Source organism: Malaclemys terrapin, chromosome 1 (assembly GCF_027887155.1).
Source record: "Malaclemys terrapin pileata isolate rMalTer1 chromosome 1, rMalTer1.hap1, whole genome shotgun sequence".
Classification (NCBI taxonomy): Eukaryota; Metazoa; Chordata; order Testudines; family Emydidae; genus Malaclemys; species Malaclemys terrapin.
The window spans coordinates 160,144,546-160,165,518 of NC_071505.1; the positions used below are offsets into that span (position 1 = coordinate 160,144,546).

At 45.8% G+C, this 20,973-nt stretch overlaps 1 protein-coding gene across 6 annotated transcripts in view; it reads left to right on the plus strand.

Moving 5' to 3' along the window:
• BBX (BBX high mobility group box domain containing) overlaps positions 1-20,973 on the plus strand; it is a 209,828-nt gene that overhangs the window by 108,461 nt on the left and 80,394 nt on the right. For all 6 annotated transcript variants that reach the window (XM_054045385.1, XM_054045389.1, XM_054045378.1 and 3 more), the window contains 2 exons: positions 3,901-4,099; positions 18,854-18,921. In XM_054045385.1, the coding sequence (XP_053901360.1) occupies positions 3,901-4,099; positions 18,854-18,921 (267 nt within the window). The remainder of the gene's footprint in view (positions 1-3,900; positions 4,100-18,853; positions 18,922-20,973) is intronic.

A 20,973-nucleotide genomic window follows, 5' to 3' on the forward strand; every position in this document is an offset into this window, starting at 1 on the left:
GATCTGGACCTCGACGAGGACCTGGAGTATGCCCGGTGCCGGGAGCGGCCTCTCGACGTCGAGCGTCGACCGTAGCGGTGCCGAGAACTACGTCTCGACGTTGATCGGTGCCGACGATCATAGCGGTGCCGAGACGTAGAACGGTGCCGCGACGAAGATCTTGGCCGCGAGTACGACCGGTGCCGAGGTGATATTCGGTGCCGGGACTGCGAGCGGCGTGGGGACCTGCTTCTGGACCTGGACCGGTGCCGAGGTTCCAGCCCTTGTGATGGAGGGCGCATCAAGGCAGGTTTCCCCCTTGACTGGACCGGGCGGGTCAACGGTGCCGTCGGTGCCAGTGGTTGAGGCGGTGCCGGCTCCGTGAGAGCTATCAAGTCTCTCGCCGCCACGAAGGTCTCCGGAGTCGACGGGAGTTGTATTACCGCCGGTCTTGGTGGAGACGCTATCTGCACCGGACTCAACGGCCTCGGTGCCGGAGTCGACAGTGCTGGAGGCACCTGTTTTCGGTGCTCCACCGGCGCACTCGGCTCTACCCCCGGCACTGGGGGAGCCGGCGTCTTCGGCACAGAGGTCCCCGTCTTATGGGCTTTTTTATGCCCCGGGGATAATGACCGGCGTCGAGGTGCCTGCTGCGGTGCCGACGAGGTCCGGTGCCGGGGAGGTTTGTCCGACACCGCCCGCGTTGTCGGCATTGCCGGTGCTGCTGGGGCACTGCGCACCGAGGCGCTAGGTGCCGGGGCCTGGCTCGTAGAAGGAGTGTCCGGGCTAAGTGCCGCCTCCATCAGGAGTTGCCGGAGCCGAAAGTCCCGCTCTTTCTTTGTCCTTGGTCTGAAGGCCTTACAGATCTTGCACTTATCTGTTTGGTGGGACTCTCCCAGGCACTTCAGACAGGAGTCGTGCGGGTCGCTCGTGGGCATAGGTTTAGCGCAGGAGGCGCACTGCTTGAAGCCGGGAGCTCTGGGCATGAGCCCGGGCCCGCGGCCGGGGGAGAAAGGGGGCGACGACCCCCTTAGTCCCCTGGACTATTATAACAAATCTAACAACTTTAAAAACTATTTAACTATTAAACTACAAACACTAGAACTATAACTATAACTACAACTGCGAATAACTAACTAAGCTAGGGAGAGTGGAGAACAGCTATGCCGCGCTCCACAGTTCCAACGACCGTCAGGGGCGGTAAGAAGGAACTGAGGGGGCGCCGGGTCGGCTGGGGTATATATTCAGCGCCATGAAGGCGCCACTCTAGGGGGCTCCACAGCCGACCCGCCGGTGTTGCTAGGGTAGAAAATCTTCCGACGATCGTGCACGCGGCGCGCACACACCTAATGGAATGTATATGAGCAAGCACTCAAAGAAGAATACAGACTGTTGCCACTCAGCAACAGATTTGAACACTTCTCACTGTGAGGACTCTTTCAGCTATTTCACAGACAAGCTCAAACTCAGACCTTGTTTTGTGGCTGCTTTGGAAGCAGCATCAAATTGAGAAGAGACAAATATTATGCCTTCACCAATGGAGTTTTGCTAGATATGCTGGGAGAGATGTGGACCATGACATGCATGTAAACCATGTCCTTCACAGTGTTGCCAAAACTCTTGGTGTTTTTTTGGAAAGTCCAAGCTTCTGGATTCATGTGATTTGTGAGAATATTTCTTTAAAAAGAGAGAGAGAGTGTGTGTGTGTGTGTGTGTGTGTGTGTGTGTGAAATTTCTAGTGTTCATGTTTTCAGAGAAAAGCTGGAAACAACAATATAATAATAATAATTGCCTATATTTTCATCAATAGATCTCAAAGCCCTTCCCAATATTTTGATCCTCACTGTGAGGTAGGGAAGTGTTATTATCCCCATCTACAAAATGGGGATAATAAAGGCACAAGAGACTAAGTGACTTGCCCAAGTTCACTCAGGAACTCCATGGCAAAGCAGCGAATTAAACCCAGGTTTCCCACGTGCCAGGCCAGCATCTTAACCACTGGACCATCCATCTTCCCAAAACCACAAATTTTGAAGGCTCAAATTCCAGGAGGGAAATAGAGACCCAGATTTTATTATTTTAAATCAATCTCATGATTCTTTTTTTTTTTCTCTCTTTTTTTTTTTTTTTCTTTGAGTGTCTGTGTATCCGTGTCACCCCGGATTTGTGAATTTTGAATGCTTGGTGTTGGGAATACATGGCTGACTGAAAGCCAGCAAGGGAGCCCTGATGGAAATTTTTAATGCTTCTTCCAAGAGGTGCTGGCAGTCATTAAACAACTAATGACTAGGCCCTCGCTCAAGAAAACATCCTGTGCTATGAATAGCCCTACCAGTTACAGTGCTGCCTGGAGCCATCTATTTTTATTTTTATTTTGTTTTAAAAATGTTTATTATTTTTAAGAAAAGAATTAAGCATCTGTCAGGACACATTTAGATCCTGCTTGGCCTCCCAAATCATTACGAATAGTTAAAAATGAATGGTAATTAAGCAATAGCCAGGAGTTTTGTAATACAATAATATGAGTAGGTGATGTATTATGATCCTGTGGTGTTATATACTTTAGTGCTATTGGGGACTCTGTGCTTTTAACTGTGTGAGCAGGAAAACTGATTTATGAGTGGGCTTGATGTTCTAACAATAGAAAGTAAAGCTATTTCTTTGTCTGTGTGTGTGTGTGTGTGTGTGTGTGTGTGTGTGTTCCCTTGATGATGCTATTTTCATGTGATGCACATTCACTATAAAATGAACTCTTCAAGCTGAATTAAAAAAAAAAAAGGGGAGGAGGTGCCACAGTCTTTAATTTTCCAATCTAATACGTGATCCCCATTCAAGATATACAGAGAGAGAATATGTGAGTCAGCAGCACCTACAAATTATTTATAGGAAAGCCTACAAATAAATAAAAATAGAACTTCACACAATGTATTCACATAGTATTTTTGTTTTTCTGAGGTGAATCATCTATATCCATGCTACAATCTGGAGGCTGACAACGGCAGTTGATAGATTAAGATGGAAATGAAAGTATAAGAGACACACATGCAATGATAATACTGCCACAAAGCACACGGGTTTTGCAATTCACATGGATATTGATCTGGGAAAGCACTGGAGTATCTCTTTTAGAGGACGTGGTTTTCAAAGCATTTATTACCTGTTTCCATCAGTAGCCAAAGGATTTATTTTCTTTAGTTTTGTTTGTGTGCAATATTTTTTTAAAAGAAATTCAGTGCTTTTGTGCGAAAAGTGGTTGGGCTGATGTCACATGAATGACTGGAGCACATGGTACTGCACATGCTTTGAGTGTTCAAGGCCATAGAAAGTTTTCAAACAGCCACAGTGTATTCTAATGCTAAAGATCGCTATGCGTGGTGGTAAATTCTGATTATGAGCTCGGAGCAAAGTATCAGATGCACTGTCACAGAAAATGAGACAGTATCTGTAAGTAACAGTTTATTTCCTCATGAATATACCTGGCTTTGAAAAGAAAAGAATATAACTACAATATTGTAAAATACAAAGTTGTCATCTTCCCCTGCTTCTCCCCCCCCCCCCCCCTCCGAAAAAGTGTGTGCAGAGCAAGGAGCCATGAAATCTTGCCACATTTATCTCCAAATGGTTTATTATCAAGCTACAGATAACCAGTAAGGAGAGGGAAAACTCTTGCTATTTTTAAATCCTACTGTTTAATAACTTAATCTTTTAGGTTTGGCTTGGTGGTCAGAGTGAACTCAAAGCACAGGTTTAGAGATATGACTAAGACCTTTGATGAAACTCCACAAGTAAGAGCATAAAAGACTATCTGCTGAATTGAACACTCTAGTGAGCAGGGTGCTCTCCCATTGTCCTATACATATCAGATTGCCATGTCTGATATGAATATTTTCCTTACCACTTATTTTTTCCTTTCCTGTCTAGTACAAAGATGCATTTATGAAGGCAAATCCTGGCTACAAGTGGTGCCCTACAACAAACAAACCTGTGAAAACCCAGTCATCCACTGTTACAAACAGAAAAAAGCTATGGGCCTTCCCACCAGAATCTGCAAAAGATTTACCAAGTCCCAAGAAAGTGGCAAAGAATGAAGAAATGCCTCAGCTGAACTTTGGAATGGCAGGTGAGCTTTATGTCCTTGTTTCCTGTGAGTATTGTCGCTGTCACTGATGGCATTAAGAGAGTCTATCCTGAAAGACAATAAGACTAGCTTTCTCCTATTATAATTCCATGTTCTCCATTCCATGTTACAATTATAGACCGTCATTCAGGGAAGCGCCCCTGTTTAGGACCACACTGAAACCTGTGCTTAGGTGTTTTGAGTAGAGATGGACTTAAGCACATAAGCTCTATCGTAAATCAGGGCCAGAGATCTGACAACATCTAAAAGTGGGGCAGTTTTTGGTCTGGATACAAATTTTGCAGCTCTTGCCCACCATTAGTTAGTTAGAACTAGATCTTTTCACTATACATCAAAAAATTATACTATTGATTGTATGCATTTTCTTTCTGTAATTTCATGTGGCACTGTGCTATGTTTATCAATCTCATGTCAACAGAAATGATACACTGGTAACTACTAAAAAAAAACTTGGAGTTTTTAACAAGCAGAGTGGTCAGAACTTTCAGGATCAGGTCTTTGATTAATACAGGCTCTAATGTGCTTGAGTATTGGCAACTTGAAAACCTAAAACTGGCACAGACTGCAAGTGATTTAGAGGGAATAAAACAACCTCTTTTTCTCCCCTCCCTCACTTTTGTTGAAGTCAACATTTACACAGGATGTTACAAAACATTTCAAACTTGTTTAGCCTGTGCTCTGTGTGTGACAGATAAGACAGGCTCTCTGCCCTGGAGAGCTTACAGACAAAGGGGTAGGGGAACTTTGTGTGTGGGATGGGATTGAAAGGATAAAAAGCTTGTATCCATTTTTGCCCAACCTAGTGGTCTGAGTTCCCATAATGAAATCGCTCCTCAGCATGAAGGAAGTGTGAAATGTATTTCAAAATGAAGTTTGTCATGCTACAAAGCTACATAATGTGTGATGCTTGTTATGTGGGAGCCCAGCATCAGATACTGTAAATCCCTTGGTTCCATTCTGCTTTTAACATCAGAAGAATAACGTTAACCATCTTTAAATGTTCTTGAGATTACGTGATCAGCAGCTTGCATGGCTTATTCCTCATGAGTGTAACCACCTCCCCCCTGTACACAATAAACCCCTACAGTATCCTTTAGTATAAACAGAGCTCATAGACTCATAGACTTTAAGGTCAGAAGGGACCATTATGATCATCTAGTCTGACCTCCTGCACAATGCAGGCCACAGAATCTCACCCACCCACTCCTGTAACAAACCCCTAACCTATGCCTGAGTTACTGAAGTCCTCAAATCGTGGTTTAAAGACCTCAAGGTGCAGAGAATCCTCCAGCAAGTGACCTGTGCCTCACGCTGCAGAGGCTGGCGAAAAACCTCCAGGGCCTCTGCCAATCTGCCCTGGAGGAAAATTCCTTCCTGACCCCAAATATGACGATCAGCTAAACCCTGAGCATGTGGGCAAGATTCACCAGCCAACACCCAGGAAAGAATTCTCTGTAGTAACTCAGATCCCACCCCATCTAACATCCCATCACAGACCATTGGGCATATTTACCTGCTAATAATCAAAGATCAATTAATTGCCAAAATTAAGCTATCCCATCATACCATCCTCTCCATAAACTTATCAAGCTTAGTCTTGAAGCCAGATATGTCTTTTGCCCCCACTACTCCCCTTGGAAGGCTGTTCCTCTAATGCTTAGAAACCTTAGTCTAATTTCAAGTCTAAACTTCCTAATGTCCAGTTTATATCAATTTGTTCTTGTGTCCACATTGGTACTAAGGTTAAATAATTCCTCCCCCTCCCTGATATTTATCCCTCTGATATATTTATAAGGAGCAATCATATCTCCCCTCAGCCTTCTTTTGATTAGGCTAGACAAGCCAAGCTCTTTGAGTCTCCTTTCATAAGACAGGTTTTCCATTCCTCGGATCATCCTAGTAGCCCTTCTCTGTACCTGTTCCAGTTTGAATTCATCCTTCCCAAACATGGGAGACCAGAACTGCACACAATATTCCAGATGAGGTCTCACCGGTGCCTTGTATAATGGTACTAACACCTCCTTATCTTTACTGGAAATACCTCGCCTGATGCATCCCAAGACTGCATTAGCTTTTTTAACGGCCATATCACATTGGCGGCTCATAGTCATCCTGTGATCAACCAATACTCTGAAGTCCTTCTCCTCCTCTGTTACTTCCAATTGATGTGTCCCCAATTTATAACCTAAATTCTTGTTATTAATCCCTAAATGCATGACCTTGCACTTTTCGCTATTAAATTTCATCCTATTACTATTACTCCAGTTTACAAGGTCATCCAGATCTTCCTGTATGATATCCTGGTCCTTCTCTGTATTAGCAATACCTCCCAGCTTTGTGTCATCCGCAAACTTTATTAGCACATTCCCACTTTTTGTGCCAAGGTCAATAATAAAAAGATTAAGATTGGTCCCAAAACCGATCCCTTAGGAACTCCAGTAGTAACCTCCTTCCAGCCTGACAGTTGACCTTTCAGTATGACCTGTTGTAGTCTCCTCTTTAACCAGTTCCTTATCCACCTTTCAATTTTCATATTGATCCCCCATCTTTTCAAATTTAGCTAATAATTCCTCATGTGGAACCGGATCAAATGCCTTACTGAAATTGAAGTAAATTAGATCCACTGCGTTTCCTTTGTCTAAAAAATCTGTTACCTTCTCAAAGAAGGAGATCAGGTTGGTTTGGCACGATCTACCTTTTGTAAAACCATGTTGTATTTTGTCCCAATTACCATTGACCTCAATGTCCTTAACTACTTTCTTCTTCAAAAAATTTTCCAAGACCTTGCATACTACAGATGTCAAACTAACAGGCCTATAGTTATTCGGATCACTTTTTTTCCCTTTCTTAAAAATAGGAACTATGTTAGCAATTCTACAGTCGTACGGTACAATCCCTGAGTTTACAGATTCATTAAAAATTCTTGCTAATGGGCTTGCAGTTTCATGTGCCAGTTCCTTTAATATTCTTGGATGAAGATTATCTGGGCCCCCTGATTTAGTCCTATTAAGCTGTTCGAGTTTGGCTTGTACCTCAGATGTGGTAATATCTACCTCCATATCCTCATTCCCATTTGTCATCCTACCATTATCCATAAGCTCCTCATTAGCCTCATTAAAGACTGAGGCAAAGTATTTGTTTAGATATTGGGCATGCCTAGATTATCCTTAACCTCCACTCCATCCTCAGTGTTTAGCAGTCCCACTTCTTCTTTCTTTGTTTTCTTTTTATTTATATGGCTATAGAACCTTTTACTATTGGTTTTAATTCCCTTTGCAAGGTCCTGTAAGAGCCGTAAGCAACCCGGAAAAATTAAGGCTAGGCATTTAAAGTGAAGGTAGTCAATCTATGCAGACGGAGTTAAAACTGGGCAACAAAACAATCACTAGATTTCTGGCAGGATCTGATACATTGAATGAAAAGGATCCACCATCTTCCCTAGAGGAAACAGTCATCTATAAACAATAATAGGAAGGCTTTACAATTCCCGGTCCTAATGCTGCAATTAATTATGCCTGTGCTTACCTCTGCTCATGTGAGCAGGCTACTTGTGTGAATAAAGTTAAGCATAGTTCTTCTTCGAGAGATGTCCCTGTGGGTGTTCCACTCCAGGTGTTGGCACGTCCCTGTGCCTTCGCTCGGAGATTTTTACAGCAGTACTCATACTGGTCGCGCACACGCAGAGCTTGCCCCTCCGCTCTGAGTGTACCTTAATAGTGCGCATGCGCGACCAGTCTCCTCAGTTCCTTCTCTACCGTCCTCGGCCTGAGACGGAGCTCAGCAGACTCATTAGAGAATTTCTTCTCTCCCTTGTTCAACTTTTTTCCCTCTTAGTTTAGCTTACCAGTATTAGTTAGGTACTCTTTGCCCTTCTCTTCTCTTAAAAAAAAAATTAATTAATTAATTAATTAATTTTTTTTGTTCCTGTCAGCACAGCTGCTTCCGACATGCCTGGCTCTCCGGGTTTTAAGCGCTGCTCTAACTGTAATGATGCCATCCCTCTTTCAGATGGCCACTCTAAATGGATTAAATGTTTGGGGGAGTCCCACATCCCCCCAAAATGCCCACTGCAGCAAGTTGAAGTCCCGGGAACGCAAAGACAGGGAGCTGCGGTTAAAACTACTCCTGCTGCAAAAATCTCTCGGACCAGCCTCAGACCCAGGCTCTGACTCTGCTGTACACTGCAGCCCCCCTGCTTCAAAGAGACAAAAGAAAACTTCAAAAAAAATCAGTCTCTCTCACCCGCAAAGGGTATTCACAGGGACAAGCCTTCTCTGGGTACTGCTTCCTTCCCTGCGCTCCCCCGGCTGAGTCCCTTTGATGTGCCGGGCTCCTCCAGCGCTGTGTGAAACCCTCCTGCGGCTGCGGGAGTCACGTTAACCTCCGGTGCTGAGGCTTCAGGCTTTCAGTTGCCTGCCTCTCACACGGCACCGTTCGGCACCACAATGGAAGCGGTGCCGACGCATACTAGCTCTCCCAACACCGCCAGCCTTTGAGCTAGCCAGCAGTGACAGAACGCTCAGGACACCAGTGCAGAGGAATCCCTCCTCACAACAAATTCCTCTCGCTCAGCCCTCCCCTCACAGAGGCGCTGCGGCACAGCAATTCACACACTCGAGGGACCTCCTGGTGTCACCTATCTTGCAATCACCCCTACTTAACACCTACTTCTCTCCGGACACTTAGGCAAGTTCCGCACAGCTTTCCTCCAGTGATGAGGAATCTGGGCTGCAGGGAGAATTTTCACCTTATCAGATCTCCCTTCCACAGACCCCAATCAAGAGAGGTCATAGAAAAGCTGCCTGTCCTACTCCCAGGGCTGGCTCCAGGCACCAGCTAAAGAAGCAGGTGCTTGGGGTGGCCAATACCACGGGGCGGCACTCCGGCCGCTATCGGGGTGGCACGTCTGGGTCTGCAGTGGTAATTCGGCGGCAGGTCCCTCAGTCCCTCTTGGAGCGAAGGACCTGCCGCCAAAGAGTGGAACAGCGCAATCGCGCTGCTGCGGCTTTTTTGCCGCTTGGGGTGGCAGAAAACCTGGAGCCGGCCCTACCTACTCCGAGGGTCCTGCCCCATGGTGCGTGAACCCCTGGATGGCACCACCCATGCCCTTCCCACCACAGTGGCAATATTGGGCTCCATTGGCTCCTTATACTCAGGACCACACTAGTTGTACCAGTGCAGCTAGGTGTGAGATCGGCTTGGTACCACCAGCTGACGACCCTGCCACTGACTCCAGACACCAGGCAGCCCTGTCACAACCGTAAGAGCAAGCACGGCCTGCCTCTAACCTGGTAGAACCAGTTGTTCCGCCTGATGAAGCATTGCTTCCTCCTCCCCTGATGTCTTCAGACAACTTCTCAAAATTTCAAGACCTCTTTAAAAGAGTTGTCAATGAGCTACGAATTAACCTGGAGGAAGTCCCTGAACAGCAGCATGAGCTAACCGACATCCTGCAGCCCTCTTCTTTTTCTGGAATTGCATTACCTATCAACGCAGCCCTTTTAGAACCTGCCAAGGCCATCCGGCTGCAAGCCTGCCTACCTGTAAGAGAGCAGACCAAAAGTACTTTATTCCTTCCAAGGGCTCAGAATTCCTGTTTACTCACCCAGCACCAAACTCGCTGGTACCCTGTTTCCCCGAAAATAAGACATCCTCCGAAAATAAGGCCTACTTACAGTTTTGCCTCTCGTTGTAATATAAGGCATCCCCCCGATAATAAGACCTCCCCGATAATAAGGCATCCACCGATAATAAGGCATTTTTCATTTCTGAAAAATAAGACATCCCCTGAAAATAAGACCTAGCGCATCTTTGGGAGCAAAAATTAATATAAGACACTGTCTTATTTTCGGGGAAACAGGGTAGTAGGCGCAGTTAACCAAAAGAACAAACACCAGTTTCCCCGCTCCACCCCTTCCAACAAGGACAGTAAGCGATTAGATCTGCGTGGCCGTAAGGTATATGCTTCTTCCACATTGCAGTTTCACATTGCTAATTATACAGCCGTTCTAGCAAAACGACCACAAAAATTACAATAAATTCATGGACTTTATTGATCACATTCCAGAAGAAAAGAAACAACAATTTACAGCCATAGTTTCCGAGGGACAAATCATCTCCCGCGCTGCTCTTCAAGCTGCCCTTGATGTGGCCAATACTGCGGTACGGTCCACTGCCACAGCAGTTGTGATGCGCCAAGGGTCATGGCTCTCGTCCTCTTCCTTTCCCCGGAAAGTCCAGAGTACCATTGAGAATCTCCCCTTCGACGGTGACAAACTGTTTGCCTCCACCACAAAGGACGTACTCCACTCCATGAAGGACTCCAGGGCAACTCTCCGGTCGTTAGGAATTCAAATCCCTACTACCAGAAGGCGACAATATAGATCTCACTCTTACCAGCGACCACACTACCCCACATACACCCAGCAATTCCATAGATCTCACGAGCAACAGCAACACCAGAGAGCCAGATACCAACGCCGCTTTCCCAACTCCTCGGCAGCGTCTCAACCCCCTCAGACCAATACGCAAATTTGAAGCCTTGGTCAAGGGTATAGAAAACAATATTCCCACTTCAGCGCTTACACCACCTGCCCCTATTTTTGGTCACTGCCTACGCCCATTCTTCTATCAATGGCAAAATATTACTACCGACAAGTGGGCTTCAGAGGTTGTCACAGTTGGCTATTCCATCCCTTTCCTATTCCCCGCCACCCTCCCCGTCCCTCTTCAGGGACCCCTCTCATGAGCAACTCCTCCTCCAAGAACTACAACATCTCCTTCAATTGGGGGCAGTGGAAATCAGTGGAACAACACAGAGGGGAAGATTTCTATTCCCGTTACTTCTTAACAGAAAAGAAAACTGGGGGATGGCAACCGATCCTTGACCTCAGGCTTATCAAATTTATCAAGAAGCAAAAGTTCAAAATAGTTACCCTCACCACCATAATCCCAGCGCTGGAGCAGGGCGATTGGTTTTCAGTCCTCGACCTACAGGACGCCTATTTTCATGTGACTGTTCACCCAGCCCATAGATGTTTTCTTTGTTTTATCCTTGATTCAACACATTTTCAATACAGTCTGTTGCCCTTCAGTCTATCTACCGTCCTCCGAGTTTTCTCCAAACTCCTAGACGTGGTTACTGCCCACCTCAGGAAACGGGGTTATAATATTTCCTTATCTCGACGATTGTCTCCTCAGAGCCTCAACACTTGATGAAGCTCTTGGATCCACACAGCTTACAGTCGCTTGCTTCCTTTCCCTTGTCCTACAAATAAACAAAAACAAATCCACCTTATCTCCTACCATAGAATCATGGAATCATAGAATATCAGAGTTGGAAGGGACCTCAAGAGGTCATCTAGTCCAACCCCCTGCTCAAAGCAGGACCAATTCCCAGCTAAATCATCCCAGCCAGGGCTTGGTCAAGCCAGGCCTTAAAAACCTCCAAGGAAGGAGACTCCACCACCTCCCTACCCAACAACTGGAGTTCATAGGAGTGCATCTCGATTCCAGAATGGGAATAGCGTCTCTCCCGCTCCATCATTTCAACACCATAAAACTCCTGGTTACAAAACTCGCAACAGTCCCCAGGTCACTGCACGAGACTGCCTGCAACTATTAGGCCACATGGCCTCGTGTACTTTTGAAAAATGCATGCCTATACATGAGGTGCTTCCAAACTTGATTGGCCACGGTTTACAGACCGAACATACATGCTGTAAACAATCCTCTATCCATACCCTTCAGAGTCAAAGACTCCCTCCAATGGTGGACGGTTCCTTCCAACCTCTGCTCAGGAGTCCCTTTTCTCCAGGACTCCCCATCACTCATAATGACTACCGATGCATCCCTCACGGGATGGGGAGCACACATGTCCCACTACACAGCCCAGGGCTATGGTCTTCCACCGAAGCCTCCCTACGCATAAACATCCTAGAACTGCGAGCCATACGCAATGCCTGCCATCACTTCCTCCCATTCATTCAGAACCAACATGTTCGGATAATGACAGACAACATCGCATGCATGTTCTATGTCAACAGGCAGGGAGGGGCTCAATCTCACTTGCTTTGCACGGAAGCCGTGAAGCTTTGAAATTGGTGCCTCATGAACAACATCCGGATATCAGCCGCCTATCTTCCCTGGGCCCTGAATACCACCGCAGACGAACTAAGCAGACATTTTCCCTGGGATTACAAATGGGAGATAAATGACACGATCATATGCAATATATTCCGCATTTGGGGCTATCCAACCCTAGACCTCTTCACGACTGCGAAGAACAAGAAATATCCTGAATTTTGCTCCAGAGTGGGATTGGGCAAACATTCCTTAGGAGATGTGTTCCTGAGCTCATGTAAGCCAAGATATGCTTCTCCCTCCCTCCCCCCCAATACTGGTTCTCCACAGAGTTCTGACAAAGATACGAACAGATTGTGCTACGGTAATTCTGATTGCCCCGTCGTGACCCAGACAACCGTGGTTTCCGTTCCTCACCAGAATGTCAATTCGCCCACCGTTTTCGTTGCCCCTCACTCCGAACCTCCTATCACAGCAACACGGCCAATTTCTGCACCCCAACCTGTCCATGCTTCACCTCAAAGCTTGGTTCCTACATGGTTCTCCCAAAATGAACTAGCATGCTCTGAGCAGGTTCAAAGAGTGCTCCTACATAGCAAAACACAATCTACTCGCACAACATATCTCCAAAAGTGGAAGCGATTCACACAATGGTGCTCAACTAAACAACTTCCTCCTACTTCTGCACTTCTTCCGCCCATACTTGACTACTTATTAGATCTTAAGCAATCCGGACTTTCTTTCAGCTCCATCAAAGTCCACTTAGCTGCTATTACAACTTTTCATGACAAGATTGACGATACCTCTGTTTTTGCTCATCCAATCACCAGACGTTTTCTCAAAGGACTCCAATCCCTATACCTGGATATTAAACCTCCTACCCCTCCTTGGAACCTTCATTTAGTATTATCCTACTTAACTCAACAACCATTCGGGCCTCTAGTCACTTGATCCTTCTTACGCCTCTCTATGAAAACAGCATTCTTAGGGTTTGGCTACACTTGCAGCTATAGAGCGCTTTGGGTTAAACCAGCCTTCGGAGAGCGCACTAGGGAAAGTGCTCCAGTCTGTCCACACTGACAGCTGCAAGCGCTGGCATGGCCACACTTGCGGCATTTGCAGCGGCATTGGGAGTGGTGGATTATGGGCAGCTATCCCAGCGTTCAAGTGGCTGCAACATGTTTTTCAAATGAGGGGGGTGGGGTGGAGTGTGTTGTTTGTATGTGGGGGGGGGGGTTGCAGTGCTGAGAGTGTGTCAGCACGCTGTCTTGTAAGTTCAGATCCCCCTAACCCCCCTGTCTCTCACTCAGTAAACGTTTGCTTTGCCCCGTTGCAGATAAGCAGCCGCTGTCTGAAACAGAGCTCTGAAAAGGCACTTCCACATTCCTCAGCCGATTTCACAACAAAGAGAAGAGAGGCCACTTGACTTAAGGGGATTATGGGATGTTTCCGGAGGTCAGTCAGAGCGCTGTAACGTAACTCCTCGTTCACACTGGCCCTGGGGCGTCTCAGCCAATACGCAACAGCCGTTATCCCTCTTGTGGAGGTGGAGTACCAGGAGCGCTCTAGCCAGGGAGTCAGAGCTCTCTACGTGCCTTGCCAGTGTGGACGGGGAGTAAGGTAGAGCGCTCTGGGAGGCTTTATTGCGGTATAAAGTGCCAGTATAGCCAAGCCCTAAGTGGCAATCACCTCCGTCAGATGTGCAGGAGAAATAGCAGCTCTCATGGCAGACCCACCTTATACACTATTTTTAAGGATAAAGTTACCCTCTGACTACACCCCAAATTTCTTCCAAAGGTGCATTCGTCATTCCACATCAATAAGCCGATACACCTACCAACCTTCTTTCCTAAACCACATGCAAACTCTTGAATCCACAATGCATACGTTAGATGTACACAAGGCTTTGTCCTTCTATTTGGATAGAACCAAGCCCTTTAGGAACTCTTCTAGACTCTTTGTCTCCATTGCAGAGCACTCCATAGGGACACCTGTTTCTACCCAGAGACTTTCAAACTGGATTTCTGAGTATATCCGACTGTGCTATCAGATAAAGAAAGTTACGCCTCCAGCCGGCATCAGAACTCACTCCACTAGATCTGTGGCTACCTCCGTGGCTTTTCTATGCAAAGTTCCTCTGGCTGAAATCTGTAAAGTGGCCACTTGGATTTCTAAACACACATTTGTTAAGCATTATGCCCTTACTCAAGGCCCTCTCTCTGATACACGATTAGGCAGAGCAGTATTATCTACTGTATTCCTATCAAATCCGAAGTCCCTACCTCCTTGAGGTACACTTTTAAGTCACCTGGAGTGAAGCACCCACAGGGACATCTCTCGAAGAAGAGGAGGAGGTTACTCACCCTGTGCAGTGCCTAACATTCTTTGAGATGAGTGTCCCTGTGGGTGCTCCACTACTCACCCTCCTCCCCTCTACTTCAGAGTTGGGGTAGCCTCTGTTGTAGAGAAGGAACTGAGGAGACCGGTCATTGCATGCATACTATTAAGGTACACTCAGAGCGGGGTAGCAGGCTCTGCGCGTGCACGACTGGTACGAGTACTGCTGTTAAAAATCTCCGAGTGAAGGTGTAGGGACGCACCGACACCTGGAGTGGAGCACCCTCAGGGACACTCATCTCGAAGAACGTCAGTTACTGCACAGGGTGAGTAACCTCCTCATTTGTTTAGTAGAAATGAATGAAGTAAATATATCCAAAACAACACAATTGGATGACTGCGGCAGGGGGGAATTTGAATAGTACATTAATGCTCCCAGATGTGCTGAGTTCCAGGCCAGTGTCTTAGTCACCAGACTACCCTCCTTTTGTAAAGAGCACAATGTTTTTATGTTGTCTAGGAACAGTGTACTTCAGTCTGTGGGTCACAGATTAAGTTGGTAGGGTTTCTGCTCCTGCCATGTCACAGTTGCACCCCACTAGTGAAAAGCAGATGTTCCACCGGTACATACTACGTGTTCACAATGGAGAAGTTCACATCACTGAATCATGAAAGGCCTCAGTGTTGCTATACCAACTGGAAAATCATAAATTCCATGATTTCAGCTATTTAGGAGTTGGGGGGGACAAGGTTATTGTAGGGGGGGTTGTGGTATTGCTACCCTTATTTCTGCGCTGCTGCCGGCAGTGGCACTGCCTTCAGAGCTGGGCAGCTGGAGAGCGGCGGCTGCTGGCTGGGATCCCAGCTCTGAAGGCAGAGCGCCTGCCAGCAGCAGCGCAGAAGTATGAATGGCATGGTACAGTATTGCCACCCTAACTTCTGCACTGATGCCTGCAGAGCTTGGCCCTCAGTCAGCAGTGGCCACTCTCCAGCCGCCCAGCTCTGAAGGCAGTGCAGAAGTAAGGGTGGCAATACCCTGACACCCCCCCTCCCAAAATAACCTTATAACCCCCTAGAACTCTCCTTTGGGTCAGGGCCCCCAGTTTGAGAAACGCTGGTCTCCCCCGTTAAATCTATATAGTATAGAGTAAAAGCACATAAAAGACCAGATTTCACAGTCCTTGACATGCTTTTTCATGGCCGTGAATTTGGTAGGGCCCTACTTATAGGGCATAAGGCAAAGCTTAAATGCATTCAGTAGGCAGACATTCTGTACAGTGTGTCTCTTGCATGGACATTTCTTGCAGTGTTCTGTCTTTTTTATAATCCAGTAGTAATAAAATCCATCATTTTCAAACAAAGTGATACTCATGTTGTTAGCTTTAGCAAGAAAGAAAGCTGTAGTTAAGGTCACAAATCAACTTCCATTATACTATTAACATTTAATATTCTTTTCTGAATAAGCCGATAACGAGAGAGAGAGAGAGAGATCTCTTCTTTATTGTTGAATACCTGTAAATAATTTTAAAATAGCATTTACCATTTTAAACTATTTATCTTTCTTAGTTTGTTCTGAGAGCCCTAAGTAACACTTAAGCACAAGAGGGTATAAACATAATGCAGTGTGTTATCACACAAATCTTATTTTTCCCTTTTGTTATTTTATTTTGCAATCTGAAACCTTGGTAGCAGCATTTTTGTCCTCATCAAGAGCAGCTATCCAACCTCCAGCTCTCTGCTTCAGCTGCAGCACGACTATTCTTTAGTTGCTTAAGCACCAAATTAAACTTTCACTTTCCACTAAGCTGTCATTTTTTCTCCTTTTGATTTTTATTTTTAAATACATGGTTTTAGTGTCTGTTGCAACTACAGTAACACTTTAAAATGAAACCCTTAATCTTACCCTATAATTAAGAAGGTGCTCATTTAAAGGGAAGACAAACAAGACCTTCTTTTGGAAAAGAAAATGCTTGGAAATGGGGAAAGGGTTTGGACCAGGCTATCACGCACATCATCATTCTGTATTTGAAGGATGCCATTCCCCCTCCACCCGCTGAATTGCCCCATTCCTTTGCTTTGGTGTTCCCCGACAGGAAGGACAAGAACTGCTGCCTGTTATTGCAGTTGGATTACTTTTCTGGTGAGGCGGGCTTTTAGAACCGGATAGCTTGGCCTGACAAGACAATACTTCTGTCATGTGACTGTTTTCCCCTTCGTCCCCTCCCTACCTTTGGCCTCCAGAGTTTTTTCCGTTCACTGCTTCTTACAAACCCTGCACCAAGCCAATGTATTTCCTCTTTGAGGATTATTTTATCTTTCTTCTCACTACTCATAAGACTTTAAACCTATATTTGGCCTCATTAAGCTTTATTTTTTTTCCCCCATGAGAAATGAAATGGGAAACTGGAAAAAGGCTCCTCGCAGTGCTCATTGTGGTAAGGCAGAAAATTAATTCTGCACCAACGTGGTGCCTGGAGTGAGTCTCTCTGGCATCAGGCAGTGTTCTTCAGTCATTGAGAGTCAGCTTGTCCCTCTTCACCTGCTAACTCAGTGGGTGACCTGGGGCAAATTGCTTAGCTTCTCTGAGCCTCTGTTTGCTCATCTGTAAAAGCAGTATAAAAATACTTAACCCTATGAATGTAGCCATTAAAGTTTAGAGAGGAAAAATGGTTGTGTGATTAAGACAATGGATGGGAACTTAGGAGAGTGGGCTCGATACCCAGCTCCGCCACAGACAGCTTGTGTGATCTTGGGAAAGTAATTTAATCTCTCCATGTCTCAGGGTATATCTACAGTGCATTGTAGCCCAAAGTCTGTGGGGCCTGGGCTTGTGGACTCGGTGTTTTCAAGCCATTGCTTCAGCATCCATGCTGCATTGTAGATCTGGGATTAAAATTGCTAGATCCAGAACTCACAGTCATGCTAATGCGTCCATACTGCACTATGCAGACCTTCTGACTTGGGTCTGTAACTTGACCTCTGTCCACACTGCAGAATGTCAGGGCTTAAACCTAATACATAGCAGAACTCGGACTCTGGCCCATCCCCCTAGCATGGGTCCTAGGACCCAGGTCCTGAGTGCTTGCTGACCTGAGTCAGGCTGATTTTGATTTGTGTGTGAATGGAAGGGGGGCTTGGGCTGAAAACTGAGTCAGAGCCCGGGCTGAGTGTAGACGTACCTCATCTGAAAAATGAGGATAATTGTTTTCTCTCTCTCCCACTTGGTCTGTCTTGTGAGTTCTTTAGGCCACAAATTGTCTTACTATGTGTTTGTACAGCACCTTGCATAGAAGGGCCTTGATCTTCAATGGAGCCTGTTTGCACTACTCTAATATCAATTATTAGTAATAATAGTAAAAAATGCTAGTATTGTGAGTACACGGTGTCACTGTTCATTGCAATGTCAACACCAGACATTTATTTATTAAGATTACTTTAACTCTACCTAATATTGTATTGGCTGGGTGACATGTGGGCAGGTTGCCCAACTAAATGCCTGTGCTGTACTGGTGCCGTGGATAAATAGAGGGCTACGTTCTTCAGCACTGTCAGCCTGGCATGCTTGAACACTAAATTCAGCTCTAGTTTAAAAATAAGTAAAAAGCAAACATGCTTCCCTTTTGTTAAAAGGAAGCTTCATCTCTGATGCGGTCCCTCCTCTTTCCTTGTTCTGTAGCTGTGGGAGGATTACCCCCCCATTTTGAGCTTCCAGTTCCATTGTAAATATTTGTGATATTAGCGCTGTTCTGTGTATGTTTGGTATGAGATCATCACACTTGCTGTTTTAAAGATATCCATCACTGTAGTGCTTGGAACCTGTGGTAGTAAAATTGTAATGCCACACCAAGGGGAGTTAAGCACACACATCCTGTCAAATCCCTCAAACGGCTTTGAATGTCTATCCCAGAGGGTATATAGAAATGGTTATTTGTGATTCTCTTGGGCTGGCTTTGTGGCATCTTGCTTTGGAGTATCTGTGACAAGTAGCCTTTTGAGGTTTTTCAATGCACACAGTAATTTCTTTCAGTTTGCAGATGAATCACCTTAATATTTGTAACAGAGGGTCCTGTGGCACCTTTAAGACTAACAGAAGTATTGGAGCATAAGCTTTCGTGGGTGAATGCCCACTTCGTCAGACTTCAGTGATATGAGACCCCTTTACTTGTGTCTGATGAAGTGGGCATTCACCCACGAAAGCTTATGCTCCAATACTTCTGTTTATCTTAAAGGTGCCACAGGACCCTCTGTTGCTTTTTACAGATTCAGACTAACACGGCTACCCCTCTGACACTTAATATTTGTTTTACTCTTGAACAGATCCTACGCAGATGGGAGGCCTGAGTATGCTGCTTTTAGCAGGGGAACATGCTCTGACTGCACAAGAAGTAAGTAACTATCACTCTCTCTCCTCCCTTGTCCCCAACCAATCAGTTAGCAGGAGTGCTTAAGAGGAATATTTGTAGGTATTATTACATTAATGTAGTATACATCTTAGCCAACATTTGATGGCACCCATGTCTGAGCAGCATGACTCTCCTCAAACCAATGAACACACTTTAGGCCTAATTTTGGTGTGTCTTCTGTACTGTAGCAATATAATTCACTGAATGACTTCAGTGATATGAGACCCCTTATATCTCCCCATTAAGAGATTGTTGTCAAAACCAGAAGTACTGGAAGGATTGCAAGCTCTTCAGGGAAGGGACCATCTTGGCCTGTCTGTTTGTATAGGAGTCCAGGAGAGCTGACGATATTTTAAAGAATCCTTATTGAGGTTGCAGGAACAAACCATCCCAATGTGTAGAAAGAATAGTAAATATGGCAGGCGACCAGCTTGGCTTAACAGTGAAATCCTTGCTGATCTTAAACACAAAAAAGAAGCTTATAATAAGTGGAAGATTGGACAAATGACCGGGGGGAGTATAAATATATTGCTCAGGCATACAGGAGTGAAATCAGGAAGGTCAAATCACACTTGGAGTTGCAGCTAGCAAGGGATGTTAAGAGTAACAAGAAGGGTTTCTACAGGTATGTTAGCAACAAGAAGAAGGTCAAGGAAAGAGTGGACCCCTTACTGAATGGGGGAGGCAACCTAGTGACAGAGGATGTGGAAAAAGCTAATGTACTTAATGCTTTTTTTGCCTCTGTCTTCACAAACAAGGTCAGCTCCCAGACTACTGCACTGGGCAGCACAGTATGGGGAGGAGGTAACCAGCCGTATGTGGAGAAAGAAGTGGTTCAGGACTATTTAGAAAAGCTGGACAAGCACACGTCCATGGGGCCGGATGCGCTGCATCCAAAGGTGCTAAAGGAGTTGGCAGATGTGATTGCAGAGCCATTGGCCATTATCTTTGAAAACTCATGGTGATCAAGGGAGGTCCCGGATGAGTGGAAAAAGGCTAATGTAGTGCCCATCTTTAAAAAAGGGAAGGAGGAGGATCCGGGGAGCTACAGGCCAGTCAGCCTCACCTCAGTCCCTGGAGCAGGTCCTCAAGGAATCAACTTTGAAGCACTTAGAGGAGAGGAAAGTGATCAGGAACAGTCAGCATGGATTCACCCAGGGCAAGTCATGCCTGATTAACCTAATTGCCTTCTATGATGAGATAACTGGCTCTGTGGATGAGGGGAAAGCAGTGGACGTGTTATTCCTTGACTTTAGCAAAGCTTTTGATATGGTCTCCCACACTATTCTTGCCAGCAAGTTAAAGAAGTATGGGCTGGATGAATGGACTATAAGGTGGATAGAAAGCTGGCTAGATCATCGGGCTCAACGGGTAATGATCAATGGCTCCATGTCTAGTTGGCAGCCGCTATCAAGCGGAATGCCCCAGGGGTCAGTCCTGGGGCCGGTTTTGTTCAATATCTTCATTAATGATCTGGAGGATGGCGTGGATTGCACCCTCAGCAAGTTTGCAGATGACACTTAACTGGGAGGAGTGGTAGATATGCTGGAGGATGGGGACAGAATACAGAGCGACCTAGACAAATTAGAGGATTGGGCCAAAAGAAATCTGATGAGGTTCAAGAAGGACAGGTGTAGAGTCCTGCACTTAGGACAGAAGAATCCTTTGCACTGCTACAGACTAGGGACCGAGTGGCTAGGCAGCGGTTCTGCAGAAAAGGACCTAGGGGTTACAGTGGATGAGAAGCTGGATATGAGTCGACAGTGTGCCCTTGTTGCCAAGAAGGCTAACGGCATTTTGGGCTGTATAAGTAGGGGCATTGCCAGCAGATCGAGGGACATAATCATTCCCCTCTATTCGGCATTGGTGAGGCCTCATCTGGAGTACTGTGTCCAGTTTTGGGCCCCCCACTACAAGAAGGATGTGGATAAATTGGAAAGAGTCCAGCAGAGGGCAACAAAAATGATTTAGGGTGCTGGAGCACATGACTTATGAAGAGAGGCTGAGGGAAGTGGGATTATTTAGTCTGCAGAA